This window comes from Anser anser (assembly GCF_964211835.1).
Source record: "Anser anser genome assembly, chromosome: 2".
In the NCBI taxonomy this organism is placed as follows: Eukaryota; Metazoa; Chordata; class Aves; order Anseriformes; family Anatidae; genus Anser; species Anser anser.
The window spans coordinates 62,586,701-62,600,412 of NC_139721.1; the positions used below are offsets into that span (position 1 = coordinate 62,586,701).

The 13,712-nt window shown below is 41.3% G+C and overlaps 1 protein-coding gene across 10 annotated transcripts in view; it reads right to left on the bottom strand.

Moving 5' to 3' along the window:
• Window positions 1-1,289: 1,289 nt before the first annotated feature.
• Window positions 1,290-13,712, bottom strand: part of ZNF516 (zinc finger protein 516) — a 168,130-nt gene continuing 155,707 nt past the window's right edge. For 7 of the 10 annotated variants that reach the window (XM_083826719.1, XM_083826714.1, XM_083826718.1 and 4 more), the window contains exon 4: window positions 1,290-3,660. In XM_083826719.1, coding sequence (XP_083682845.1) covers window positions 3,419-3,660 — 242 coding nt within the window. In that variant the 3' untranslated portion in view covers window positions 1,290-3,418. Of the gene's footprint in view, window positions 3,661-3,774; window positions 4,130-4,551; window positions 10,105-10,488; window positions 10,557-11,464; window positions 11,570-13,712 lie in introns of those variants that run through there. The other 3 variants (XR_014580650.1, XM_083826722.1, XM_083826715.1) reach the window with 3 other exon arrangements.

A 13,712-nucleotide genomic window follows, 5' to 3' on the forward strand; every position in this document is an offset into this window, starting at 1 on the left:
GAACCCATTAAGTATGAAACCAGGCAAACAGGAGGACACATTCCCATTAGAAGGACATGATTTCATACACAGTGGCTCAAAATGTCATGCATACTCTGAAGCGTTGAGCATGCCAAACAGATGTGCTCTCCAAGACACAGAGCACCAGGAGAAGGCAATGTGTTTAGAGGTCCTCCTGAACCTGCATGATGTCAAAGCGTGGAAATCACTCAAGTAACAGATTTTTCAACTGACAGTTAATAGCAGAAGAGGTTTTTTTTGCACAAATGGAAGATGCTATCTTCCCGAGGATGATTTTCTTAACTAGCTGTTTGCATGTAAGCAGTCTTCTAGAGTATGGGGGTGGCAATTTATGCTTAGTCTTTTCACTAAGTGCTTTAAGTGGTTTTCAAATACAAAACTAAAACTGTTTTGGCTCATCCACTTTCCATTTTGCACTATGTAATGATTTATTCATAATATTTTTGACAGAAAGAACTTCAGGAATGCAAACAGAATTATGACAATGCGATAGCTGATTATCTCCACAGAAGAAGTTTCTCTAAGTTTGACTTTCAGATAGCGCAGGTCATATGGGATAGAAAAAAATTATTGCGAAGAGGTCTTTCTTTCATCTGCACTTTAGCTATAATGAAATATACGAAACCAGAAAGAGAGTGAGAGAAAGCGAGAGAGAGAGATGGCAGATACACTGAGAATCTACAGTGTAGATAATCAAACCCTTTATTGTCTAAGTTACATTAGACTTGCAACACCATAAAAACCTGTTAAGAAGAAGAAACAGTAGATTGGTAGAGGTAGTAGAAAGTCCCTGTAACAGTCATAAAAGGGCTTTTACAGGAGTGTGTCATGCCAAAAAACTTATCACGTTGTTTAAAGGAGCTGATCAAAGCCCATTGACTAAATAAATAAGGAACACAACTCAATTTAAATACTAAGGCCTAACTAAAATAACAAATCAATACAATACAACAATAAAGAAGAAAAAAGAAATCATGGGATTCATTTCTGAAAACAGATGGTCTTTAAGGTTGGCTTTCTCCCACCCACTTTTATTTCTTGCTTAATTAAGTGAAAATCTCATTTCTGTGCTATACACAGCATATAATTATTTAAACTGATTTCCCTTACTGTTGTTCTTCGTGTAGCTAAATTATGATTGTAAACTTTGCTGATTAGTACCCTGGTAATGGCAGTGACAGCACTAGCTTCTCTGTCAGATATTTGGAAGAAAAGCTCCAGAAAGAAGCTTTTGGCTCTAAATATTAACTAAGATCTTCTGTATCAGCTTGAAAAAAAAAAATATTGAAAAAAATGAAAGAAAAATTACAAATGTACACTACACTTTCGCACCATTTTGGGTACACAAGAATTTTTAATAACTAAAACACAAACAAATAGGCTAAGCAACTAGCTTTGTGCATTCCTGAACTCTCACTCATGAAGAATATGATTCAGAAAAGCAACAAAAAACAAAAACAAACAAACAAACAAAAAGAAAGCTAGTGCAAACCCAAAATGATAATCATTAAGCAACACAGTAAAATATTTCTTTTTTTCTCTTTTTTTTTTTTTGGTGTACAATGGAATGCGTCTATGCGACCTCCCTCGAAATAACTTCACAGAACAGTTAATTACAGTCACTTTTAAGCATTTGCACAGACATTCCTAACTACACCAAGACTTACAGAGAACTCTGGTATACATCTGGTGTAATAGTATAAGGAAAAACTAGTTTAAAAATACATAAGAAAGTTAATTTGCATTGTTGCAAGTGTTGCAAAGTAACAAAAACTGTCAAGTAATTAAAAACAAGTAACAAGTAGTATCCAAAACCAATTACTGACTAGATTGTTTTAAAAAAGACCCCCCCCAACCAGAACTGTTAGAACAGAAAGATCAAGCTTTAAGGTTTTTTTGTTTTGTTTTGTTTTTTAAACAAATCTTTGTGTCAGAAGCCCTACAAAAACAGCACTATTCCATTATTGTATTAAGTAAACTGTTGCTCTCACCTGTATTAAAGGTTAGCATCATTTCTGTACATGTAAAATTATTGCTTTTTTGAAAAATATATTTAGCATGCTAGGTTTTGTGTTTTTTTTTTTTTTAATCCATTTCCTGCCTTTACAAAATGTTACAATTAAAAAAAAAGAAAAAAACTAGTAAAGCTTTTGCAAAAATTTTCACAGAACATTTTCTTTCAAGGCAGCAGTAACTTTTGATAATGCATAAAATTATATGTGCAAAATCTGAAACTCTCAGAAATATTACCATCACACATAGTGTCACAGCAATAAGAAAAGAAAATATTTATATCTGTGGAATACATTTTTAATTGCTTACACTGCATGGTTTAACAACCTGTTATGTGCCACAACCCCACCTTGAAAACTTGCAGTTAAAGAGTTACTGTAGAAGAGGTATATAAAGCTTTTTTTTTCTTTTTTTTCCTAACACCACCAGTGATCACCAAGTACAAGACATGACACATTATATGAACATTAACCTGCCACCACAAAAGAAGGTATTCATCTTCTCGAAGAGTCACCAGGCCCAGGGAGGACCAGTAGCTGGCCTGCTGGACAAAATGCAGGAGCCTACGGTGCCTTCATCAGGGCCAAGGTACTCCATGCCACCTTCTCCGTTAGAAACATACAGATCAGCGGCGTTAGACAGCTGAGCGCTTGTTGTTTTTTTTTTTTAATTTTTATTTTTTTAACATGAAGACTTCCTTTGTGATCAGGTCGAAGAAAGTAGCCCTGTTACAAAAAAGGTCCTGAGAGTAAAACACAGAAGCCTGTTTTTCTTAGTGTTCAACTAGCTTTTCTTTTCCAAAGCAGAATAGAAGCTTTTCTGTGGAAGTGTTTCAATTTCCATATTCACATACTATTAATGGTGCACAGTCAAGAACAAGAGCCCTAGAAATGCAAGTGGTCCCCAAACTGTAATGAAACAAACCATTGCAGAGTGACGGTCTTTCTCTTTAGTTCCTTTAATCCTTCATCAAGCATTGCTTTCTCAGCACCGAATGCCACCTTTTCCCCGCACCCCCCCTTCTTCCTCTCTCTCTCTCTCTCTCTTTTTTAATTTGCTTTTCAGCATGACAGGCAGTGGCAGTTTCATTAATTAATACTTCTCCAGCCCTCAAATCCACTGCTGTTTTTCAAATGTATCAAATAGTCATTGTGAGCATCAGGGAGGTTTTTGTTACAGTGCTTAACTTCTTCATGCTGTCCAAATCACATAAAGTTTAATTTTTCCAGTGTCTCAAACTTCTCTTGATTAATATAGATGCCTTGTGCTGCCACAGTGCTTGCCAACTCCGCTGTTTATTATAAAGGAAATAAGGAACCATGGGACTGATTAGTACGTCAATTTATATATATCTCGCGGAGCATCTTCATTTATTTTAAAATGATTAACAGCGCGGCGGCACCCCCCTCCTAGCGGAGCGCAGCGCCGTTCCCAATCCCACACGGTGGTGACAAGCAAGGGGATGCTTCGCAGGGATGCTCCACCGCCGGCATTGTGGGGGGCTGCCCCACGGGGCAGGGGCTGCAGTCGAAGGGCAGCCGGGGCGCGGGCTCCTCCACCGGGGCTCTAGGTTCCCTTCCGGAGAGGCAGCGTGTGGGTGACGTCGGCGCTGGTGTGGTCTCTCCCCTGTAAGAAGGAGAGAGGGAAAAGCTCATTCTCACCTCCTCGCCTTATCCTCTCGCGCCTGCGTCGCTGCTCCCGCTCGCAATGCGTCCAGCGAGCCCTTCTGGCGCTCGTTACCTCGAATTAGCATCACGCATGTTCGCTTGTTTGGGCCCCTGCAAGGTCTCTGACGGACCAGAAGAGCAAGTGATAGCGTCTGATGGAGCAATGCAGAAACAGTTAAGGACATGGAGGGAAGGAGGCCTCCAAAATGAGGAATTTTGTGCTAGCCAAGAGGGATTCAGAGCTAGACCAGAGTTTCAAAAGGGCTGAAGCTGGAGGTCAGAGAGGCCGCTCGGAGAAGGAAAACTGAATTCTTGTGCAGGTCTGTCAAAAGTTAAGAAGGCTTTTTCTTCCCCTTGTCATCTTCCTTTTAGGTTTTTTAGCCAATTTTCATGAATAATTACCACGTGGAAAAAATAGAAGGGATATTCTGAAAATCAAGTGAAATTAAAGATAACATCATGAATAAGTGGGAGCCTGCAGCTCCTGAGAAAAGCTTTAAAATGACATTTAGAACATCACTGTCGGAACAATGCAGTTTACAATCCTGATCCTAAAACAACATGGCAAGATTAATCTTACATAAATGCATTATCCTTAAGCTAAAGTCTTGATGAAATGAAACAGACCATTTTAAATTAATGCAACATAAAATACGGCACCCATGTAAAATCCAAGCAAGTTTCAAGCTGTGCCTATGGCAGCCCTAGAAATAGCTAAAGAAAGCACAGCTCTGGTTGACATAATGTATTAAGTGCATCTCTTTTGTTAATAGATTTAGAAAACTCCTAATTAAACCTGGCCCGAGATTCATGACATTTACCAGTCAAAGTTTGGTTTAAGTCGGAAAGATTTGCAACAAAATTAAAGAAAAAAAAAGCCGCTGTACAGACCGCAGTATATTTGAAATGTAGGAAACAGTAACTGAATGAGAGATGTGATAAAACTTCCTTAGTTGGATGCTGAATTTCCTGCAGTAAACTAAGAAAGATGCTTTACATTTTTGCACGGCTACATCATGCCTGAGAGACAGAACCACAGTTCCGAGAGGAGGCATTCATCATTAAAACATCTCGTATCGAACCAGCTCCCCGTACACGGGGGAGCACGGCAGGCTTTCTCCCAGCCGGGGGAGGAGAAGAGGGGAGGGCGGGCGTCTCGCCCCAGTTTCCCTGGGTAAGAACCAAAAAAAGGAGGTAATTCGGGGTGCTTCTTTAGGACAGCTATCCGGTGGGGTGCCAGCAGTGGCGGCTTGCCCTGTGGGTCCAGGCACCACCCGCCCACAGACCGTGCAGCATCAGGGGCATGTGAAAGGGAAGATTTTTCTTCTTTCCACCCAACAGGGATCCACAGAGGGGGACAGGGCTGGGGATGCTTCCCCGCTGGCCACTTTAGCGTCGGAGAAGTCCTCCTCCTCCACAGGGAGGCAGGTTTTCCCGCAGTGGCACTAGTGAGAGGGAGAGCTGAAGTCTACAGCGCTTGGTTGAAATGCAGCGTTAGCAAATGCGAGTGTGTGGTTTCTGCCTGGAGAATACCAGCAAAAGGAGGACAAAGAAAGCCTCCCAGAAATGGCCTCCCCACAGCGGAGGAGGCTGCAGGTGGGTGGAGGCAAAGGATGTTTCCCTGGGCAGGAGGCTTTGTGTCTGCAAAAGCCCACCCAGTGGCTCACCCCATAGGCACCCAAGGAAGTAGAAGGTTCCTCCCCATTTCACCCATTCACAGTAGGACCAAAGGCGGGTTTTCCAGCAGATCAAACACTACCCCATAGCCTTTGGTTTTGTGATATGCTAGCATGCACATCAGTTTTTGAACCATCTGATACACAGCTGGATTGAATTCTTCCTGAACTGCAAAATTTACCATTTTAAAAAGTAAGCTTTCTTCACTTCCAGAACTTTAGAAGGAAAAAAAAGAAAAAAAAAGAAAAAAAAAAAAAGCCCTTTTTGTGTAGATGAAACCTATAGCTTCCATGCCAGAAGCTGTTTTAATTTTGAATTCTGGGGCGTTACACCAGTTAACTAGAAAAAGGAAAAATTAGTCTGTGCACATTTTAATATATTGGAGACAGCTGATCACATGACATGCCATTGAAATAAATTGCAATAATCAGTTTGGAGCATGGACACCTTTTCAGTTTGCTGGAAAGGGGAAAATGCAGGGACAAGACCTACAGCTGCTAATCCTGTCTATAAGGCTCCAAAACTGATGGATAGCTAACACATGCATATTACTCGGATTCCAGTACAGCAGCCTCCATGATTCCTTGATTGTTTGCATTATAATCTCCATATGTATGAACGAGACAAATTAGGTTGCCATTTATTTGTTCATTATCTATTATTTTGATTAATGGAATTCTTGTTCTCAGAATAACTATTTAAAAATAACATTTGCAATAATGAGGACTGAACTATTAATCATGATCTTTAGAAGAAACTCCACAAGGAACTGGGACAAGACATTTCATATGAACAAATGTCATAAATAGGACTTCTAACAGACAGTGCCAAATTTTCAGATCCAAATAAAAACACCAAGCCAATGGTTTAAATAACTTTTTTTTTTTTTCGCTCCTCCCCTTCTCCCTCCAGCTGCTTTACTGTAGGTGGACTATAAACACACTGGAGGTAACATGTCCCCAGCAAAGGGATCCCAGGTCCCTTTGCAACACAGATTTTTTTCTTGAAGGATTCTTCCAGTCATCCAAATTCTGACTACTCACATCATTATCTCAAGGTTGAGCACTAAAAGAAATATTTTTAAATAGTCATAGCAGAGAAAGCTAAAGCTCATGGACTCCTCAATGAAGGTGTTATGCTCCTGTGATTCAGAATCTGCTGCACACACCTCTTTTCCATGAACAACATCCAAAAAGTGTAGTGTCTGTAGTTCTTTCACAGAAAAGGAGGGTCATTGCCTTCTGGCACGTGGAAAGCTTCAGCCAGAAATATCTGTGATACCAATGGTTCACTTTTTTTCCCTAGCTGGTAGCTTTTGCTTGATTTTCTACGAGTAAAAGGATGCTTTTCTGCAGAGGGTGATGGTTTGAGTTTTGGGGGTTTTGCTTGCTTCTCTTGAATAAAAAGCAAATGTGTAGAGAGAACTATGGATGTACAGATGTACTAGAGTGTCTTTGGCTCCAGCACTGTAAATATGCTTCACATATATATATAGGCTCTTAATTAGACAGAACTCTTGTTGCTAACCAGTAAATTATGCCTTCAAAAAATTCAATTACTTGTCCTTTAAAATTTTTAGAGCATATTTTTTGACTTGTCACTGATAAATCATATTTCTAAAGTGGGCCACGTTTTTATATGCTTTTAAAAATACAACAGGTGATGTTAAATATGAGGCATACGCATTAGGCACTGCCACCAATGCTGTTACCATTTTGCATGAGCAGGCTACAGGTCAATCCTTGTGCCGCTGAATGCACTTGGGAATTGGGCTACTGGCTGCAACGTCACAGAATCGGGCAGTTTCTCTGAAACGACCCCAAGCTTTAGGAGAGCTTTGCTTCAAGAGCTGCAGCCCCTTTGAGATTCACACTGGTGCAGGGACCCTTCAGAAAGGGAGCCAGCTTTTGTCTTGCTATGTATAAGCGACTGGAGTGTGCTCCCGGAATTCATGCTTACTAAATCAGGTCTTTGGATGCTGCTTAGTGTATTCCAAATTAAGATACATATTCATCGTGGATAAGCAAGCTTAATTATGGATATATTGGGATATTTAGCATTTATAAGAATATTCAGAATATTCAGTATGTTTAATATGGCAGCATTTCAAGAGAATCTGCATGACTTTGCACAGATTGTATTGACTTGGGGTATATAATAAGCATTTTTTGACCTTTAGACAAGGAAGACTAAGAAATATTCTAGAGTTCAAGAGAAATTCATCTGATGGATTTTTTTAAGCATTCAGGTAGAAGAGAACACAGAAAACAATGTTATGAAAGAAGTATAAACAAAATGTAGGAAACAAGGTATTTATTTCATTGGTGCTAATGCCAAAGCATGAAATGCAGCCTAATGCTATTATCATCAAAATCGTGTGTGTGTGGAATTCTTCACACACTCCTATAGGTGGCCTACTTTGCAGTACTGCTGCACACCTGCATCTGCTGTTAGCAGTTCATTACCCTGAAGTAGGTTTCCTATTTGGACACCTAAATATAGATTTAGCTGGCTCATTTTTGAAAAAGCCTGGCTGCAGACCCTATTTTTAACATGCGGAATTAAAATTACTCTGTGAGAAAACTGCTATATAATGCAGCACCATTGTAAGCTACTATGCTGGGGAATTTTAAAAACCCTACATAACCTTCTTTTATAAAGGAAACCTTTAGAGATGATCTTCCATGACTACTGAAGGGAATGGGGGAAGTGCGAAATACTAATGTTAATATTTTCACTCTTTAGCAGACTACTCCAGGGAAGATATTTTACCTGTGAGGAGGAAACATTATGTAAAGTGAATCGTTTCCACTTAACATTAAAAAAAAAAAATCCTTCTAAAGCTACTGTACGTGCTAACTATTGTTTCTTGCTCGGAGCATGTGCATGGCACTTCTGTAACTTGAACTGACTTTACACTGTAAACTCTCAAGAATAGATCTGTCCCCAATTAAAATGAAATGAAGACAGAGTGACAATGTTTAAAGTGGGAAATAGTAACATTTCCAGAGCGCTGCAGGCATTGTTCTTGGTGCGAGAGCTACTCTCTGTGCTTCTAAAGGTCCCTGCAGCTGCAGGTAGAAATGAACGTATTCCCTTGCTAAAACCCAGGGACTGTGCAGGTGGAGGCTTCTGCGGGACTGCAAAGCCTGCTTGCGATGAGAACAAGGAAAACAGCAGACAACTGAATAATCCTAACTGACACAGACACCGACAAACTGAGACACAGGCTGATACTGAAGAACAAACAAGACAAAAGAAAGGAAGGTATCTCCTGGAAAAGCGATCATACTACAGCTTCTGTGGGAGAAATACTGATTGGGAAGAGACGAAACGATTCACGAGCCTAACCTCTACCCAGTATTCTGCTGTATTGAAAGATGCTGTAATTTAATCAAATACTTTGAAGACAGATTGACATGGACTGTTGTCTGCAACAGCAAACTACATTTGCTGTGGAAGAAGTTAGTCAATAAATTGTGGTGTGGCAGTAGTTTACAAAGACAAGATTATGAGTAAATTTATTGTGCAGTAATACAACCCAAATTACAAAAAGAGTCCATCTGAGCTGCCACAGCATTTTTTGGGTAGATATGACCACTTCAGAAGTTTTTGGAAATGTATTCCAACTTTGACCTTACATTGTCTTTTAGAGAAAAAAAAAAAGGCAAAAACCAACCAACCAACCAAAAAGAAAAACAAAACAGAACACTGCCTTCAGAACTCAATTTCAACTACATATGAGATAAACCGTGAGCATGAAAAGATGAAAGAGCATTTTCAAGGCGCTTAGGTTTATTAAATCTAGATCATTAAAATGATGAGAACCAAAGAATAGTTGAGCTCGTTTGCAGAGCTGCAGTTTTTCTCCTCAGCATATACTTTTCCTAAGATGGATGTCCTTGCACAATTTGGTTACGTAAACATCAAAGAGGGCATTTTCAACTAGTTCTCCCATTAGAGCAGAATTTTGCTGCTACTGTCCCACAAAACCAAAAAAACCACTACCCAGAAAAACATGAAGTGCTACATCATCTTGAAAACTTTATGAGGAGTTGTTGGCCACTCCTACAACCTAACTGCAGGTCAGATAATTCCTGTGGCAGAGGATGAACTCCCAGAGTAGCCTCCAGGGCAGAAAGAAGCAAGACAACAGAGAAGATGCCAAGGGTCTCCACGAAGGGTGCAGCACGTGAACTAAGCGACTTGGTGAAGATGCTTATTGAATAAGTGGAAACAGCTCCTAAACTTCATGATGGTGGGACTGATATTAAGCTGCGTTCTTTAAGCACAGCAAAAATCATCTGCAATTGCTTAGTAAGATATGGGAGGGCAGTATGTAAAACTTTTTTGTAGTAAAAATTATATTAAAAATATGGATGAAAGCAGAAGGAGTGAATGATGCTGGAGGCAGCTCCAAAATGAAAGAAAATTGCCCATGAGAAGATATGCCCTGAAACCCACCTGCCAAGCTTGGCCACGGAGTAGGAAGGTCCACCTTCCTAGGTGTGACAGTAGTCTCCAAAGATACAGGACATATGAAATTTCAGCTTAATGGTTTTCTACATCACAGCTGTGTCACGTATAATTCAGAGTGCTGAGAAGCATTTGTTAAGACAGGAAACACTAGTCTAGAAAGAGGAAAGCGCACTAACTTGCAGAGTCCACAGGAACTGGAAGATGAGCCTTTCAGAGACTAGGTACTGGATATTATGGTATGGAGACTCTTCAGAAAAATACAGACTAAGCGTTAATTGCACTGCTGCAGCAGAAAACATTAGTTGTAAAAGCAAACTATTTGTAGGAATTCTTTAAATACCATCTCACTACTACATATCATTGTGCATTAGCGTTATCTATCCCACCCACTCCCCAGTAAGTCAGTAACATGTTTAATTAAACACTAACTACCTGGTCTACAATTAACTGACTCTCTATATAACAGACTTTGATAAAATGCTTAAAAAAATTAAGAGCTAAATATCAAGCAACACCATTATTATTTATACATGTTATAAAACAGTCAGTGCTTTAGTGATGAGTATCACTGTGCAACTTTTCCCCAGCTACCACATTAAAAACCAAACATCCAATTAATTGTAAAACATACTTGTTTTGGGGCATCTGCGGAGGTGGTGTGAACTTCAGTACCTCGGAGTCCATTAGACTCAAACACCACTGTGGGAACAAGGGGGCTTGTTAACAGATGAACATTCAAGCTTCGTTAGTGTGTGTACATTATTTGAGACCATTACAGATTAACCACGTTCAAAAAAAGACACCAGCTACTAGCCTGTGGCCGGAAAATACCAATTTACCGTAACACTTACTGTAAGAGAGTGTGCTAATGGCAGCCTAGGGCCACTGCCCTTTTTAATTCAGACTTCAGCGCTGAAGAAAGCAATCACTGACAACATTAATTATCAGTCTATGTGTAAAGGGACCCTCTTCTTGCATTACTTACCATTTGGCCTCTGTCATTTTGCATCAGACTGGCTTATGTATGCATCATTCACACTTTTCAGAAAGAGCCCGCTAGTCTCACTGTCTCGTGCAATGCTCAGGAGGTAACGACACTGGTGGCTTTCGCCTCCCCCAGTCTCAACAACAGACTGTGCCAGGTTAAAAACGGCTGGTAGGGATTTCTGATTTTAGGACTGACCAACCGGTCTGAGGAAAATCTCGTTTCCTGCAAAAACGGTCCTGTCAACAGCAACGATGAGGCAAAACAAAGCCTTATGTTCTGCTGAAAGGGGTACTTTGATTTCAATTTGTGCTGGTGGCAACAGAATTCATTAGCATATTCATTTCTGAGTACCCTACTCTCTAATTAAAATAAAACATTTGCAAACAGACTTATCTTAAATGCATTGCAATTTTATGGAGTTCGGGTTGGGATCAGGTAAGCAATATCCGGAGAACAAGAGCAATAGTCGTAAAAATAAAAAACCTGTGTATTAGATTTAGGTATTTGAATTACTGAGGTTAACGTGGTACGTGAAACATAATTCTTGGCATTTTGTCAGCCGGATCTGAAAGAAGGCAAGCAGGAAAGGGAGAAAGCAAGAGCAAGTGTGAAAATATACCTGTGTGGGACCTCTGATGAGTCCTGAGGTGACTGGGTTGGTTAAAGCATTTTCCACATTCCCTGCAGACGCAGTCTCCTTGGCGTGTTTGTGTCCTAAGCATCCCTGTAGTTGATAGGGAGGAAGGGAGGGAGAGAGGGAGGAAGGGAGGGGGTGGTGGGGAGAGGAGAGAGGAAAGTTGAGAAGAAAACATTATGCCAGAAGAAAACATCATTAGTATGTCTAATGTGTCATTATGTGAGGCTACCTTCAGGCCCTGGATGACAACTGTCAGCCTTCATCTAGGCACTGGCTGACAGGCCAGGCACACACAGGACTGCAAGAATGCATAAATTACATTGAATTAAAAAATGCTCCCCATGATGTGCCCGCACCAGGACTGGCATGTCAGGTGTGCGCTTTTCAGAGCAGCTGGATCCACTTTTCAGCCATCACCCAGCTTTGTCAAGCAGTACATCAGGCAAATCAAAGTGACTCCAGCGTGGCGGAGACAAGTCACATGGATAATAGGAAGTGAGTAGGACCAGAGCCCGACTGTCCCCCCCGGGCGGCAATACCTCAGAGACAAATGCAGAGTGAGTGGAGCCATCACAAACTGATCAAACCTTTAGCCCCTGCCTACCTGCCTGCCGGTGCTGCTTTGACCCCGGAGCTCGGAGGCACAGACGAAAGACATCTGTGAATGAAAGTGTCATTCCGGACATTTTGAGCTAGTCGCGGCGCAGCAGCCTTCCTCCAGCCCTCGGTAAACATGTTTTCTAGGCCATTAGCATTTGTGGAAAACCGCTCAAACCTCTCCTTTTTCTCCAAAGGTCAGTTTACAGTATCTGACTTAAAGGGCTGGTCTTTGTCTTTTTGCTGCTGATCAAAAAAGACACATTTGACTTTTATTGGGCTTTTTTAAAAAAAAATAATATGGCTGAACATCATCTTTTCTATTTTGGTAAAACGCCCTCCTCAGAAGGGAAGAGTTGATGTTTTCATTTGCCACTGGAGTACTTCGGCTTTTAAAGAAATTCTCATGGGGTTGTCAGCGGAAGTGAAGTTTCGTCTTTTCTTTCTTTTTTTTTTTTTTTCCTCCTATTATAGCATTTTAAATGAATAAAATTATGAACAAAAAAGTGTTATGGAAAAAAAAAATATTGAAAATCAAGTGCAGGGTGCCAGAGGGCTCATCCAAAATACAGACTGCTGTACCTCAGAGTGAATGGAAAAGGAGATGGGCTACCACCTCCTCTGCTTGTATGGCACCAAGTGTCCTATGATGATTTTTACCACAATATAGATTGTGAAGAAAAGTCTGGCTACAAAAAAAAAGGGGGGGGGGGAAACAAAACCAAAAACACACCCTAAAATCCTACAGCTGATTTCTCATTTCATAACAACACCTCCTGTAGATGGCAGCACAGCCTATATTATATAACTGAACATTCAGCTCCAAATTCCTGGCACTCAAATACAAGATCATGATTTAGGGCCAAATCCAGATCACACACACACACAAACACACGCACAAAATCACATCAGGTTCAATGAGAGCTTCACAGTTAATAAGACGGATTTGCCTCGTGAGGTAGCAAAGGTTAAAGCGGATTTCCTGATATGTTACCAACATTTCCCCCTCACCGGCCAGAGCTACAGCTGCAAGCTCGAGACCAAAGCTAAATGAAGTGCAAGGAGGGACCAGAAGCAGCCCTTGCTGGACCACTGCCCCAAGCAGCAGCCTGCAGAGACAGGCTGGGCTCTGCTGCCAGGAGAGCCCAGGAGGCTTGGGCTCCTTGGATGGCTTTCTGCCACCTCTGGGAAGCCCTGAATCCCTCCGTACCCCAGGCCTCCTTTCTAGGAAAGATGAGTACACTCTTCTCCAACTCCTTTTTGTGATGCTGTGCGCTCTGGGAAGCAGGAAATGGCTTTTCTGCTACCAAAGACAGCCAGAACCATCCTATCCTGTTGTTTACAACAACACGAACAACCACCACAAGAGCCCAGAGGCCTTCAGGACAGTGAGGCTATTTCCTACTCCGTCCACACATGCCGCACATACACCCTAGCGAGCACAGCTCACTCAGCATCACAGGACACCACTGCCCCAGCCAAGGAACCTGCACACCTCAACCCCAGGAAGACAGGGGAGATGGGGCAGCCTCAAGCCAGGTCCTAGAGAGACTTGCATTAATGGCAGGCTCTGAACCAAGCCCCAGAGTTGTCACAGCACTCGTCGTAGGCCCAATCTCACGGCCTGCGTGGA